The sequence below is a fragment of the Aethalodelphis obliquidens genome, unplaced genomic scaffold (genome assembly GCF_003676395.1).
Source record: "Aethalodelphis obliquidens isolate GAN/ISIS:26980383/991018 unplaced genomic scaffold, ASM367639v1 scaffold17, whole genome shotgun sequence".
Lineage (NCBI taxonomy): Eukaryota > Metazoa > Chordata > Mammalia > Artiodactyla > Delphinidae > Aethalodelphis > Aethalodelphis obliquidens.
The window spans coordinates 20,502,868-20,519,281 of NW_020837961.1; the positions used below are offsets into that span (position 1 = coordinate 20,502,868).

A 16,414-nucleotide genomic window follows, 5' to 3' on the forward strand; every position below is an offset into this window, starting at 1 on the left:
CATTTATACGGAGTTTTAGCCCTGGACTAGTATGCTGACATTTCCTGGATCTCTTCCAGGAGTAGATGGGAACATTTTGGATAGGTTGCAGTTTTCTCTAATACTCAGCGTTTAGTATGCTTATTATCAAATGAATTTTATGTGATAAACTCTTCAGAGCAGGAATCACATGGATTTATACAGTCTTTAAGCTGTGTATAAATTAAGCACACTCTGAAAGTTATGATGGCGCTATGAGGTAGAAAGGTTATCAAAACACGTTATTTATCCAGGTCAAGTAAGACTACCACCATTTTGAAATTCTGAAGACTGCATTGTCATGCTTTTTGGTATGCCTGAATGATTACACCTTTGTCAAGCCACTCTGTCTTTGGCTTGAGAATGAACCTGTCAGTTGGAAGTTATCTTAAAATTTTAACCAGGACTTCAGGTTTAAGTACAGAAAATGAACAATGTCTCACTCTGCTACCACAAATTAAAACTATTTTAGGAGAAGACACCTTTTCAACGAGATTCTCTAATAGGTGAAATCAATAGTTCTCACCAACAACTCTTTTGGAGGGGAGGAGGGGGAGACCCTTCTGAATAAAGAAAGTGTGTTCGGGGAGAGTCATTTGACTACATGTCCAGAAACTACCTTTCACCTGAAGTAATGTAGCTTCCAACCCAGGCCTGGGCTATCTACTCTCTAACAGGGCTATTACGGACCCACACAAAACTGAGGCCCCTCCCAGCAGCCTGAAGCCAAAGGAAGATTTCTATTTCACCTCACCCACCCTGCTTCGGGTTTGCTTGTTTGCTTTTCATGCCTATGCTTGTAAATGTATAAGAAAACAAATCAAAAGAGGTAAAGCCTTGATTAGACTGCCTTCTTAATCCAAGCCAAGCAGAAAGAGAACTAATCAATATTTAGTACTTTGGACATACTGGCCCTCAGAAGGTAAACAATAGCAATAAAACAGAAAAGAATCCTATTCATCTTTATTTTTATCATCACCATCATTATTATTTGCCTCTGGTTGATTATGGCTTTCCTTTAGGGGTTTCCAAATAGCTCAATCTGAGAACTAATTATAATTGCTCTGTGCCCCGCCCCCCTCCCAGAGCCCAACTAAAATCCAACAGCGAATTCAAAAATGGAAGATTAACGTGGTTTTCTGCAACCTGTTCTCAAGATTTTATCTCACACACAGGCTAAGTTAAAATACTCTTTCATTTCAGGGGCCAATGTACAATTTTAAACTATTTTTAAAGGAAAAATAACTTGTAGAGGAGGACGTTAACTTTTTTCCTTTCTTTTTTGTGGTACCTAGAATTCACATGCAACTCTTTGCTTAAGTTTTAAGGCTGTTTAATTTCATTACACTCATCACACATACTTGGATCACTCATATCAATGGGAGATGCATATATGAAATACAGTTAAAGGTAGAACATACTCCTGTACATCGGTATAATCGATACGCTACATTATTCTCACAAAATTGATAGAAAAATGTAATTGTCAGGCAATCATTTTTCAAGTCTGTTAACTTGCTGAACTGGGATTCACCATGAAATTTACTGCTTCGGTCTCATCCACTCAAGTAAGCACTATCTTCTTGCATTTTCAAAAGTAAGCTCTGGCTTGGGCTTGCTACCTCCTTCCAGGTAACTTCAGGACCCTGGGTTTGCTCCCACCTGCGGTTGTATCATAACCCAGGCGCGCGCACCCGGAGTGCCCCCACTACCCTCCCAGGGCCGACATGGCACCCTCGAGAGAACACAACCCAAACGCTAAAACTTTCCGGCCGCAAACTCTACTGCTCTCGCCCGCGATCAAAAGCGACCGGGCACCGGCTTTTTGTTCCAGCGCTGGTCAGCTGGCGAGGTAACGCCACAACAGTCCTCCATCCCCAAAGGTCGGGAGAGAGGCCGTGGGACTGAGATTTTTGGAGCCTCCCGAAAAGCCCATTCCTACGCAATCCGAGCGTGTGGGGCGTACAAACACAGGAAAAGAGGGCGTGGAGCAGGCAACGAAGATATTCTCAGCGCCTTTCAAATACTACTTGTCTCAGGTTCACGAAGTGAGTCTCCCCATCGGTGGCAGAGCGCGAAGGGGGGGCGGGGAATGGGAGACGGCGCGGACCCGGAGAGAAATAGGTACCAGCAGGACATGCGAGATACAGTCAAGATGCAGGTCCGACCCCGCCTCCGGGTACAATCAGAAAAGCTACAGTGTGTCAGTGGCTTTCGGCTTCCTGTTTGTGAAGCGAGAACCTCCCTCCCTGACTCTATGACCGTCGTTCTCCCTCCCCACCGAGTCCGCCTCTTCTTCGCGCTCCGGGCTAGCTCGGAGGCGGGGGGGCGGGGCGGGGGCGGCCGCGGGGGAGGGGCAGGGCCTCGGGGCGCAGCGCCCCTCCCTGCCGGGCGGCCTCCGGGGCGAGCCGGGCCGCGAGGCGGACAAAGCGCGTCCCGCTCCCTCCCCCACGGCCGCGTTCCAGAAGGGAGGGGGAAGGCGGGCTCGAGGAAGGTGGGAGGAGGAAAAGGAGTACGGAGGGGGGCGAGGAAGGGGAGGAGGGAAGGTGCTGCCGGCGGGACTGGGCAGGATCGCGCCGAGGAGGGAGGGGAGGGAGGAGGGGCTGGGCGGCCTCGGAGAGCAGGGAGGAGGGAAGGATTCTTGAAGCCCAAGATAAACAAATTGTTCCTCTTCACGTGCGGGGTGGGGGGAGGTGGGGAGGGTGGGGAGTGAGCGCGGCGGCCTCTCCTCTTCCCCTCCCCCAAGCCGGCTCTTTGTCACGGAACGCCCAGCGAAAGCCCGCGCCCGCACCCGCACCACCTCCGACGCCGACGACCCCCAGACCGGGGACGTGCGCGTGTTATAAGCCGCACAACGAGAGGGCCTCCCGCGCCGCCGATCGAGGTGCGGTCTGCAGGGGAAACGCGAGAAGGCGCGCGGCCCCGCTACGCTCCCGGATTCCCACCGCCCGCCCCACTCCGCACACGCGCGCAGCCCAAATCCGGGCCGTGCGGCGGTGGAGGGGGCTGCAGACACCTTTCTCAAGCTTCCGGCTCCCCCCCACGAAAGGAAAGCAAAAGAACCGGAGAGTGGAGATAGGAGAAAGGATTCTACCCTCAGGGTTAGGGGGTGGGAACTGCCCCTTCCTCCCGGAGAAGTTAAGCCATTGGCTGCTCCTCCTACCTCCAACCCACCCACCCAGCCATTTAAGCCTCTTTCACCTCCCCGCTACCTTCCACTCCTGCGGGCTTATCAGACTGGCCCGGAAAGTTGGCGGGGAGCGGGGCGGGAGAGCAGCGGAGAAAGCTCTGTGCAAGCAAGTTTAAGAGGAGGAGGGGAGAGAATGCCCGGCGAAGTTGCGTGGCGGGGACTCTCCGCGCAAGCCCAGGGCGTCGCTCTCCCCTCCAGCCCCGGCGAGTGCCGCGACCCTCGGAGCCGCTCCACCTGCCGGGCCGGCCCGGGGTCTCGAGCTGCGAGGGAGCGCATCCGCGCGCGCTCTCGTGGACGCTCACGCGCGCGCAGCCACCTTCGCTTGCTTCTCACCCACCTCAAAGTTCATTCACAAAACTCTCAGACTTTCTCAGCCCAAAGAGGGTGAGCTGGGGAGAGGAGGCGAGAGCATCTCCCTTCCTCCCCCTCCTCCTCCCCCCAGGTTCGAGGGCCTGGTGCCCGCCCAGAATCTGCGACAGCATCCATTTCTCCCTGCACTCGGCGGACGTGCTGAGAGGGGTGGGCGAAGGGGGACCGGTCTGGGGAGCCCAGGCGGCCAGGCGAGGGGTGGGGTGGGGAGCGGTGAAGAGGAGGAGCGAGGTTTCAACTCTGGGTTCCCTCTTTCAAATCGGTATCTAAGAAAGGGAGAGGGGGGTAAAACTTTTCCAGGGCCTCACTCCGACGCTCCTCCAGGCTCCCTCCGCCCCTCGCAGTCGTGACTGGCTTCTCCCCCTCTCGCCCCCTCTTCCCCAAATCTGACAACCCTGACAGATGAACAGGTAGCGGCGACGGCAGCTTTTACCTCACAAAAGTTGACGTTAACCCTTCGGCTTCAGCCCACTTCGCCCGCCGTGCAAATCAGATCCCCGTGCCCCCCGTGTAAGAAGCTCCACGCCCCCCCCCACGCGCGCGCCCCGTGCCCGCTGCCAGCGCGCCCTCACCATGATCAGCGTGTGGTTCCTCTGCTCCGCCGAGGCAGCCTCCGCATCTTGCTGGGGTTTGCTCTGGTGCTGTTGCTTGCCCGTGCCGGCGCCCGATTTCTTGGCCCTCTGCTCCAGGGTCCGCTGGTAGAGGCTCACGGTGTCCCGGCGCTCCAGCTCCAGCTGCGCCACCTGAGCCTGCTGGTACCTGTTCTCGCAGTTGACGTGGTGCCGCCGGCAGCCCTCGATGCGCTGGCGGAGCCGCTCCACCACCGTGCTGTGCTTGGGGACGGCCGCCGAGCCGCCGCCGGGGCCCCCGGAGCCGCCGCCGCCGCCGCAGCCGGCAGCCGGGTGATTGCTAGTCGGAGCAGCGGGAGTACTATTGGGAGTATTATTCACACCGATCCCGGCCCCGCCGAGGCTGCTGTTCAGGCTACTGTTGATGCAAATACTACTGCCATTCGCGGCAGCAGCGGGGGCTGCGAAATCCCCCATCCTGCTCCCCGGGCACACTATTTTGGAAGAACTTTTTTTATCCACCCCCTATCAGCCTCCTCCTTGGGTCCAAGGATTAAAATAGTTTAAGTGGAACGCGGGGGAGACGCAAGCACATGGATGGAAACAGCGATCCCGACCGGGCGAAAAAAAGGGGGAGAGATTTTGGGGTGGTTTTTTTTTGTTTCCTTTTTTTAAACTGTAAAGCTCGAGGGGAAAAAAGGGGGGTGTTATCAGAATACCATCAGACACCTATCAACAAAAAGAATCACAACAAACTGAGCCAGCAGCAAATCGGGTTGCAACTCAAGGGAAGATCCGTTCTTCGCCTGCCTTCTTTTTATAATCCATTATTTTCTAATAAATTCCAGGAGATTTCCGGTGGTTGGCAAGCATTTTCTCCCTACGTACCGAAAAACACACCCCATGTACACACACAAGCATATGCCTCCAGTGCGGACACGCGCGACACACACTCACTCCACACCGCATCGGAAAACGGCAAGCTTGCTTATTGCATTTTCCTTCCACAAAAAAAGTTTTGGTGTTTATGCCGCCCCGTGTTCTCAAAGTACTTTGGCTGCTCAGTTGCATTTCACAGGAACCTAGATATCGAATCCTCGGGCTGGGGGAAGTAAACACATGGACAGTCCGAGGCGACTGCAAAAGTAGATCGGTGAAGTCCTTTGCAAAACGCCGCGCGGAGAGCAGCCCCTAACGCTCGGCTGGGCTGCCGCTGCCGCCGCTGCTCCTGCCACCATCACAATGATCAACTGCTCGCCGCCGCCGCCGCCGCCTCCTCCTCCTCTCGCTCCTCCACCTCCTCCTCCTCCTCCATGCCAGCGGAGTGATATCAGGACGCGCGAGCTCAGTAAACACGGCAGCGGCGGCGGCTGGAGGCCGTGAGACAAGCCCGGGGACACGGCGCAAAACCCGGCGCGGACTCTCCGCCGGCAGGAGCGGGTGCGGCGCGCATCGGCACCCGGCTCCCGGCTCCCGCCTCCCTCTGCTCGTCCTCCCCGCCCCTCCCACGCCCCCAACCTCACTGCCACCCGGACTGGGAAGCCGGCGCTGCCAGAAAAGAGAAAAAGAAAGATTCTGGGGGATCTCGGGAATGAATCAACTTTTGACGCGTGCGCGCGCGCGCGCGCGTGTGTGTGTGTGTGTGTGTGCGCGCGCGACTGTGTATATGTGTGTATGTGTGTGCGCGCGGACGACCGTGGGGACGCGCCTGGCTGGATTTAATTTCCTTATTCCAAACGAGGTATCAAGTGATCCAAAGTTGTTGTTATACGTTTATACATTATATTGCAGAACTGTGCATGACCAGGCAGAAACATTGAAGCTTCGCAGCAGTTGTCTGTTACCCCTATCCATATGGAAAGAAGACAAATGAGTGGCTTGTTTTTAAAACCCAGGTAATAAGTCCTCGCTAGTAGTAACCCTGCTTGTGGACACTTGTTCAAACTCTAGGCCAGTCTTAACACACAAATGCCAAATTATGAACAAAAAGAAATAGGCAACAAAAAACTTGGAATATTATTTAATTGGCTGTACATAATGATTGTTGCTATTAGGGCAATTATTGTTTTACTTACCCTTGGAAAAAAATTAAAACAAAGCAAGCAGGGACTTGGAGGTGAGACGAACACTACATTTTAAGACTGTTTTGAACACTAGGTGCTAATGACAGCAGTAATTAAGGGTCCTTCGTAAATCAAGTGGAAAGATTGCAGATTTCATGGATTAGAACTATAGGAAAAACACAGTATTTCACAGTTTGTCATAACAAAAACAATTTCTGTTTAAGTGAATTCACAATAAGTACAATTAAAATGGAAGAACAACCACAGAAAGTAATCTAAACTTTCTGTCATCTCCCCAGATATTGAGTATCCAAAAAAAAAAAAAAAACCCACTAACAACAACTAAGGATCAAATATAATATCCTTGAATCTGGACTTAACCCATTGCAAATACGTAATTTTGAAAAAATTAAAATGGACAAACTGTTTCTGTGATCATTAGTAGGACAAAAATCTTGATTGTGAGCTGTTAATAATAAGGCATTTTGTATTATCTCAATAAATCTTATAGAATTAGTTTTTTGGGTAAAAATACACCTCAGTTTTCTAAAATAGCCAGGAATAAAAGAACTTCGGATCTCATGCATTAGTCATGAGATCTGATTTAAACCATCTTCATTTCTTGGCATTGCAGATTAGCATAGGATGCTATTTCTAACCTCATAGTGTCAGCAATAAGAAGCTATATTTTTCTTCAATTAATCAGGTCTATATGGTGAACTATATCTTTAATATCCATTGAATTATCTGGTAAAATGGGCAGCAAAATCTTGATTGGCATGGTGTGAGGTTACCTCCAAGCAGTGAAACCAATGTGAAAGAGTATCTTTCACTGAAGTTGCCATACTTTTTCAGAGGGCTAGTTAGTTACCATACAACTTTGTGGATCATAACTAACTGCCCCTCCTTCAAGTCGGTTAGGAAATTAAACTGAATTCTATAGCAAAAAGTCAGTTCTGATTCTAAAAACATAGAGAAAATTATAAGAAATCATAAGAAAAAGACATCACGAAGTGGCCTTTGTCTATTGCACATGTTCACTAAATAATATCTGTATTAATTCAGGAAACATATGGTTTCACTGCAGAGAGGAAGCTATGACTCTGCATTCACTCTCCTCTCTCTGCACTAGAGTCTAATTCTTATCCCTCCTCCCCCATGGCACCTATATCACCCATACAAGACTGCAATTTGATTTACAGAGGCAGCAAGTTTGAGGGTCTTGAGCATTGAGTCTTCAGTCTGGAGACTTGGGTTCTAATTCTAGCTTTTTTCCTATGCCTCAGAGTTTAACTTTTCACTGAGAGTTTGTCATTCTGAAAAAAATATTCCAACGATAGCAGCAACGTGCATTCCCATTGAGCTGTTTACCTCTCCTATGATGAAAGGAAGCCAAAAATACACAACAATTTGCATCCTTCCCTTTGAGGCATGAGCAGGTGGAGGATCACATTTTGTGGCTTTACCCCAGAGCTCCCCGAAGACAAGTGGAGCTACTCTTGCACAGCCACAGTATAGTTTGCTGCCCGAGTTTAGTGCATGAGTGGACTACAACACACACAAAAAGGCTGGCTGACTGTTCATGGGTATATGTACATACACACACACACACACAAGGCACCAATCTTGTATCTCGTCAAGATAGTGGGAGTGGCAGCCATGAGCTCCAAGACCGAAATGTGGAGAAAAGAAGGACTGTGAAGCTGTGTGATGGCGAATGGGGGCGAGTCTTTGAGGAAATTGACCTGTGCAGTAAGTCTTCCACTGTGACACACTTGAGGTCGGAAACCCCATCCTAACTGTGCAGGACGATTAGAAGAAAAAAGCAGGAAGTGAACAAGACTTAAGTCTTGAGCAATATAGGCAAGTTACCCTGAATTAGAGATGTTCATCTACTCCAGTGACTTTAGAAGAAGCAAAGGCTTTTATACTGGCTACTTCTAGATTCTCATGATATCTTCTTCTAAGGTTGCCAGCTTTGCTGGCCACCATCGTAAAGTACTCCTTGAAAGTCATAGAGAAGTCCATGTTCTGGGGAAGCGATTTTAGTCCCTTCTCCCTACCAAGCACCCTGGTATCACGACCCTCTTTATCTTTTATGTGAGCCTGCTACAAAGCCGAACTGCCGGATGGGAGCTATTGGACACATCATGAGTGCTATTGCTCTAGAATGGCGAAGAAATCTGAGATGCCATAGCAGTGACGAGAAAGAAATGACGTGGTTGTATCCCGAGACTTTGATGATATCTCCCTGGATGCCAAAGAGAAGAAGGGCTGGATGAAGAAGTACCTGTGCCAGGTTGTCCTGAGGCTCTGCCTCTAAGCCAAAGCTGGCAGTTCTAAGAAGTTGAACCAGATTCCCTGTTCTTTAGGTCAACTCTGCATCATCCTCCCATGTCCATCTGATAGGGCTCAGTGTCTCAGAGTCAAGAAAGAGGTCTCTGTGTAGAAACTCCAGTGTATGTGCCACTTCTGCAGCCCTATTAATGTGGATCAATAGCACTGGCTTCCTAATTGTCCCCTAAAGAATACTTGGTGACCAAGGGAGAATAGGAATCCCCTGCTGCCCACCTACGGGTAAGCAAACCTTTATATGTGCCCACAGAGTGGACCCAGGCCATCCTGAATTACTAGCAGCAGTGGGGTGTGCCCTCAACCATCTGACGAGAGCTATCACTTCAGTAATTCCACAAATATAGTTATGGTCTGCTGTGTGCCAGGCACTGTGGTAGGCACTGGGGATACAGCATGACAGTGTATAGAACACAGTCCCTATGAACCTGGAGATGATCACACTAAGTGCGGTAAGTCAGACAGAGAAAGACAAATATCATAGTATATCACTTTTATGAGGAATCTAAAAAATAGTACAAATGAACTTATTTACAATACAAAGACAGACAGAAAACAAACTTATTGCAAAAAACAAACTTATCGTTACCAAAGGGGCAGGAGAGGGGAAGGATAAATTGGGAGTATGAGATTAGCAGATGCACAGTAACCACATATAAGATAGGCAAACACAAGGACCTATTGTATATAGCACAGGGACTACATTCAATACCTTGTAATAAACTATAATGAAAAGAATTGAAAACAAGAATATAGATATATACATATATATGTATAACTGAATCACTTTGCTGTACACATGAAACTAACACAATATTGTAAATCAACTATACTTCAATAAAGAGAAAAAAAAGAAGAACACAGTCCCAACCTCAATGATGGCCAACTAGACTCAGGGCGGTAGATGCAGGGACTAATACGAAGTGGGTATGGGAACACGTAAAAGAGGCCTCAAGTGCATGCTTGGAGGTCTAAGCAGGCTTCTCCAGAACTCATGCTCAAAACTGGGTAGACATGAGCCAAGCTAAGGTTGGTCGGGGGTATGAAGTGGGGAGCTAGGAAAGAGTGGAGCAAGGCTCTGAGACCTATTGTTTCAGCAAATCCACACTCGTTTCCTCTCACAGGAGCATGAGTGTGAGAGGGTGTGATTAGAAATGAGTCCAAGGCTGGGAGAAAAGCAAGAGCCAGACCGTGCAAGGCCATCCAAAAGCCTAGACTATATCCTTGGGACCAGGCTACCATTGAAAGGATTCAAGTTGATTACACTTTTTACTTTGGCAATGCAGCAGATATAGTATTAACAACACTGTTTTCTAGAGCGTGTTCTGAAGAACATGGTCCTGTAAGATGTTTCACCAGAAAGGTTTCTGAGTCAAGTAAGTTTAGGAGATGATCTGTACGGCATCTCTCTCTCAAAGATTCATTACCATGGTGAAGGCCGCAAGAAATCTTTCAACAAAGCATGTTTAACTTTGTTTAGCCTAGCGGTGCCAAAGTCCTGTTATCTCCCACAAAATGAAACACACTCTAGAAAGCTCTGTGTAGGAGAGACTACATATCGAAGGCAGTTGTAAATCTACTTAAGTTCACAATTGCCTGGGCAGGTAGTCTGTGACAGAGACCACACTCGCCTTACCATCTGCTTTGCCAGAATCACTAGCACCCAGGTTCAAGACCCTTCCCTAACCTTAACTGGATGTGTTGAATTCTGACCTTTAAGCAGTAGGGAAGCAGCAACACAAAGGCAAAAATCCCAGAAGGGGGAATTTGACTAGACTTTTTCAGCATTAGTACTTTGAGTGTCATGTTAATGTCTATCTCTGTATAATAAAACCTCCTTATTAGGGAGAAAGGTCAGTAGTTATTTAACTGAAAATCTTAACTATGTAATATCTTTAAAGATTTAGAGTTTTATAACTTTTGAGGCAGGCACTCTGCCTAGTCTAACAATTACTGGCCTCTTGGAGCTACTTTAATGAGCTCCTTCTACCTAGTAAACCAATTGTATGTAGGTGACATCCCCATGGACAAGGTGTGTTTCAAAAGTTTGTTTCCTTAAGTATTCAAATATTCCTAACAAGACCGTATTTACACAGACTTCCCTGGTGGCACAGTGGTTAAGAATTCACCTGCCAATGCAAGGGACACGGGTTCAATCCCTGGTCCGGGAAGATCCCACGTGCCGCAGAGCAACTAAACCCATATGCCACAACTACTGAGCCCGCGTGCTGCAACTACTGAAGCCTGTGCGCCTAGAGCCCGTGCTCCGCAACAAGAGAAGCCACCGCAATGAGAAGCCCGCACACGGCAACGAAGAGTAGCCCCTGCTCGCCACAACTAGAGAAAGCCCGCCCGCGCCCAGCAACAAAGACCCAACTCAGCCAAAAAAAAAAAAAAAAAAAAGACTCGTTTATGTGATTAATTTTCACTTTTTAATTACAAAAGGGTTTACTTAGCTCTAGACCAGGTCATAAATTTGAGAGGAATGTGAATTAATGGGGTTTATTTTCTTGTTCATGTATCTTAATATGTATATAATAGTTCTATGGTTATTAGGAGAAAGTTATCTAAAGTCCATGGCAGACAAATTTTTTAAAAGCCTTTCGTTCTATTTCACATGTGCCTCTATTCCCAGTGCTAAGTAGTTTGAGATAACAAGGCATCTGCCTTGAACAAGGTCTGGCTTCCATGTAAGACGTTGAAGACCTCTGAAATTTGGGGAAAATATTTATAAAATCTCTTATTTATTGAGGCCTATCAGCAGCCAGATTGTTAACTTCAAAAAAACTTGTTTAACAAATAATCAAAGAACTGAAAAATTGTACTTTTTTGTAGTAAACATTTACTGGTGATCAGCAATGGCCTAGGATATAATTTTAATGGTCAACAGTCACTGAAAACTTGCTCTATTGCAGGTTCTGTTATTAGGCCCCCACTTCACTGGTGAAGAAACTGAGGCACAGAAAGCTTAAGGAACTTTCCCCAAACCAGAGATGAACAGTGGCAGAGTCTGAACTTGAATCCAGGCTCTCTGACCCCCAGAGCACACACACTATTGAAGAAACACAACATTAGAAGAAGGTCCCTAAGTTTCCTTCTAATTTTAAGGGTCTACATTTCTATGAAATTAAGATCACTGACTTTTACCCAGATCTCACTTTAACAGAAGGCTCTTGCTGCAATGCTTAGGAGGGTTTCAGCTAAGGAGAAATTCTTCCAGGAGGCTGTCTTTGGCCAGGCTTGCCTCAGCCCCGACTCTGGGTTAGTCACCTTCTTGGTGCTCTGAAAATGATGTGCAGTTCTCTGTCTTGGCACTTATACTATCACATTAGATTATAATTGTCTATCTACTTGTCTGTCTCTCGCTTGTGTTCTATTAGTCTTTGGACCTAACACATGGCCTGGCCGTAACAGAGCTCGCGTTAGAGAGCATGAGTAAATGAAAGAGTGAATGGTTCAGTTTACCAAAATTACAAAATGGGAAAGGGAGTTGTGACCAGTCCTCAACAGTAGTCCCGAGGAGAGGAAAACTGCACTACCATTCTGTAGAAACTATTTGAATGCAGTAGAAGAAAATCATAGTCAGGTGTGGCTTATTTTTTCAAAATGCTGTTTCTCAGGGGTTTGAGGTAATCTATAAATTGGCTTAGAGAGGTGCAGGGGTGGAAGAAAGGCAAATGGAGTAGAGCCAGCCTCTTACAGATTCTCTCAGAGCATCAGCTGTCTGTCAGCAAGGGGAATGGCTCATGTTTATTGTACACCCATGGCCATGGTCAGATATTAGGCAAGGATTTTCCTGTGTTAACCAATGTAATAATCCCAACAACCCTAGGAGGTATGTAAACTAGAATTGGCCCAAATGTGCTCTCACATGAGTTCAACTACATGCTCTCAGTTTTGTGTGTATATGTATATTCCATCTCTTTCTTCTGTGCTCAGAAATGAAAAAGGGAGGCAGGGAAGTTGCTCAGAATCAGTGGAGGAATGTAATACACCATGTATATTTATTTCACTTCATGGATGGTGTGAGGGTTTTAAGGTGATTACAACTACACGCCTGAGAAAGATGTAATTCCACCATCTTTTTTTTTTTTAATAATTTAAATTTACTTATTTATTTTTGGCTGTGTTGGGTCTTCGTTTCTGTGCGAGGGCTTTCTCTAGTTGCGGCAAGCGGGGGCCACTCTTCATCGTGGTGCGCGGGCCTCTCACTATCGCGGCCTCTCTTGTTGCGGAGCGTAAGCTCCAGACGCGCAGGCTCAGTAGTTGTGGCTCACGGGCCCAGTTGCTCCGCGGTATGTGGGATCCTCCCAGACCAGGGCTTGAACCCGTGTCCCCTGCATTGGCAGGCAGATTCTCAACCACTGCGCCACCAGGGAAGCCCCTCCACCATCTTATTATCCTCATTTTACAGATGAGAAAATGAAGGCTTAAAGAGTTTACATAACTTGTATCCAAATCAACGCCAAAGCCTCTGTCTTATGCACCTGTCTGAATTCAGCTTTGTGTTTTGTTGTTGTTGGTGGTGGTGTCTTGGAGCCCTTCTGTTGCTGCTATTGTCACCCATCCAGCAAATATTTATTGACTATTGACAAGTCCTATATTAGGTGCAAGGTATACATACTTGAACAGAAACATTTTCCTCCCCAGGGGAGCTTAATAATCTAGTGGAGAGAAGGAAAGATAAATCATACAACAGGCTAACAGAATTGTAGTCAGCTCTTGATTGACCAGAGTTTGAGGGAGTCATAGGAATGGGTTTGTCACAGTTAAGACAAAACCTGTGAGAAGGGGATTGGAAAAAAAAAATTAACCTAAGCTTAGTTAGAATGACAGCCAATATTAAGGGAAGGTTTACCGTTCTGCACATGCCATTCAAAAGGTAAAAAATAATAAGATACAACAGTTTAAGTATACAAAGCATCGCTTTCATTGTCTGATGAAAAATCGCCCAAAGCTATCTGCTTAATGGTTTAATATTGCCTGTTCCTCAGCTGAACACTCCCTTTTTAACACTGGAACAAAGCCTAAGCAACATCAGTTTGTCTTTGAGCAAAGTGCATTCTTCTCTGTCACTCTAGTAGACAGTCTAGGTCAGCAGTTTTTAAGCCACGTTGAGCCCTAAGAATTCCCTGGGAGGGGCCTCAGGGGCTGGGCATGGCGGGGAGAGGAGTTGGTTGGTTCTTAGCTGCTCTTCAACTCAACTCAAATTGGAGTAAGATTGCCTTTGAAGAAAGGGTTCCACAGCTACAAAGTGTTTGAAAATAGTTTTATGTTTCATCTTGTTTTGCAGGCAAACTCTCCTTCTCTCCCCAACCCAATCTTCGTCCTCCATCACACACATATTATCATTTCACTCTTCTTGATGTCACCAAATTCTGGTTCACACTGGCTCCGAATTGGTTAACTTTGGCTCCAAAATTTAGTGATCCACTTGTTAATGTCCGCTTCCTCAAATTTCTCTTCTTTTCTCTGAGCTGGGCAGGTATAAGGATGACCCAACTAAGTGTGCGCTGAGGTGGAGAAAACCATATTGTCTAGAAATACATTGGGGGGGCAGGGTGCATGTTTGGAAGGCATGCTAGCATCGTCTGCCTGGTGTAGTGGTGGGGTGGGGTTTGCGAGACCCTAGAGCCACGCGAGGGTAGACGGTGGATAATCTGCCTGCTAAGAAGGGTATGTCCTGGTACCACAAGGGTTTTGTCTTACTGAGTGGGGTATACAAATTTGGGACTACGGAGGGGGAACAGCTACTAAGGATGGAACCTCTTCTGCTACCCCCACTTTCTTCTTTGAGTAAATGCCAAACAAAGTGATTTCAAGGTCCACCAAATGATTAACCTATCCAGGCATCCACATACCTTGGTCCAGTCATGCCTCTGGTTATACTTTGGCTTCTGGGGAAGCCAGAAAATCATCGAATGGGAAATGTGACCATTTTAGGATCAGTGTATTAGTTAGCGCCTGTGAGATTTAAAACAAAGGTCTCAGCTTTGGCTGCCACGCTTTTCATTTCTTCTGCATCCCCTCCTGCCAATTCTCTGTTAAAGAAAATCTTCAGCATGGGAAAAGGAAAAAGCCTGTAATACCTCAGGTGCCATAAGGAACAGACGAGGCACAAGGAGGAAGTGATGGCTGCTCAGACAGGGGAAGTTTATTGATCCAGTTCTGCTCACCATCGGTAGATTAGTAACCGACAGATGTTGCAAAAAGACAAGAAGAAAAGGCTGATTGGCAAGGGTCAGGGTCACCCAACCTTAAAGTAGAAGCAATATGGCATCTGTTGGTTAAAATGAAGTTCCAGCCATGGACATTATACAGATCTGTAGTCATTAAAAACTTTGGGGTTTTTTTGACACAAGCACTGGTGTTTTTTTTAAACTATGTTAATCTCCTTAAGTATTGTTGCTTTTGGCTTCTCAATTACCATGCACATGTCAGCTGGTAACAGAACACCTTTATAGCTTTTCAAACCCTCCTACCTACATTCTCAGCCCATGAACTTAGCAGTGGGGTGGGGAGACTGAACGTTCCCTGGTTACAGGGGCATGGTGGTCACCCAGATCACCTTCCTCTTGACCACAGTGATTGATGCAAAGATGGACGTGTGACTCGGACTGGTCCAGTTAAAGCTCTCTCTGGGAATTTTGCTGGAAATGCCAGAAAAGGAACATTTTTCTCCTCCAGGAATCATGGAAGTTAAGGACGGCAAATGCCTGGAGCTGCCTGGGGCCAGCTTTGATATAGCAAAGACAAAGCCTATTTGAAAATAAAGCCAACTCAGAGGAAAACAGAGCCAAGAAATGGAGAGTCCTCGTGACACCATTTCTGTCCTGAATCCAGGTGGGCCTACGGCCAAGATGCCCTAGAAGTTTCAATTATATAATTATATATGTTTCAATTATATAAGCCAATAATTTTAATTTTCCTCCCTCCCTTCCTTCTTTCTTTCCTTCCTTCCTTCCATTCTTTCAACTGTGTGTGTGTGTGTGTGAGTGTGTGTGTGTGTGTTATAACTGAAATATACATCAATTAGGGACTGGCTAAATAAATTATATAATATCCAAACAATGAATTATATGCAATAATTTAAAGGATTCATATATTATTGCACACATGAATTATCGTATTACTTATCATAGCAAAAAGAAAGTGAAAACCACTATTGGGGGATGGGAAAACTATATTATATCCATACACGCAAATAAGCAACTGTTAAAAATGAGTCATATTCAGCTATATTGATTGACATTTAAAAATCTTTATGGCATAAAATTGATTTTCAAAAGCAGTTTATAAAAATGCTCTTATTTTATAAAATTATGTAATTTTGTGTATATAAATCTAGCAAACTCTAGAAAGCTAGTTATTCATCATTATTTTGGGATTTTAGCTGCTTTCTACTATCATTTATTCTTTTCTTTATTGCTTTAATTGTATGCTTATATAATAAAGAGAGAAAATGAAAACTTTCTATTTTCTAGAAAGAAAGAACACCAGAGAAAGGAAAGGAAGGAGAATCTGAAGAGAAGGAAGAATGGGAGTGTCTGTAGTCTGAAGTTTGCCTAAATGACTTAGGAAAAGATTCAAGGAATAGGTGATATCATCTCATGAATCTTTAAAAAATATTTTCCAGATGGACAGATGAGGTAAGGGCATCCAGAAAGATGAAACAGCAAAGGTGAAGGGGTTCAGAAAAATGAGAAACCATGATGTCTTAAGAAATACGTTTTCTGATATAGCTAAATCAGTGTTGGTAAATTAGCATTTAATCTTAATAACTAGGGCAGTGAGATCAATTAAAGTCGATGTTAATACAAGGAATTTCATATCAGGATTGCATATGGGATGCA

At 46.3% G+C, this 16,414-nt stretch overlaps 1 protein-coding gene across 2 annotated transcripts in view; it reads right to left on the reverse strand.

Moving 5' to 3' along the window:
- MAML3 (mastermind like transcriptional coactivator 3) overlaps positions 1–5,603 on the reverse strand; it is a 429,208-nt gene extending 423,605 nt beyond the window's left edge. The window contains exon 1 of one of the 2 annotated variants that reach the window (XM_027117034.1): positions 4,150–5,603. In XM_027117034.1, coding sequence (XP_026972835.1) covers positions 4,150–4,623 — 474 coding nt within the window. In that variant the 5' untranslated portion in view covers positions 4,624–5,603. The remainder of the gene's footprint in view (positions 1–4,149) is intronic. The other variant, XM_027117033.1, reaches the window with a different exon arrangement.
- Between the last annotated feature and the right edge of the window lie 10,811 nt (positions 5,604–16,414).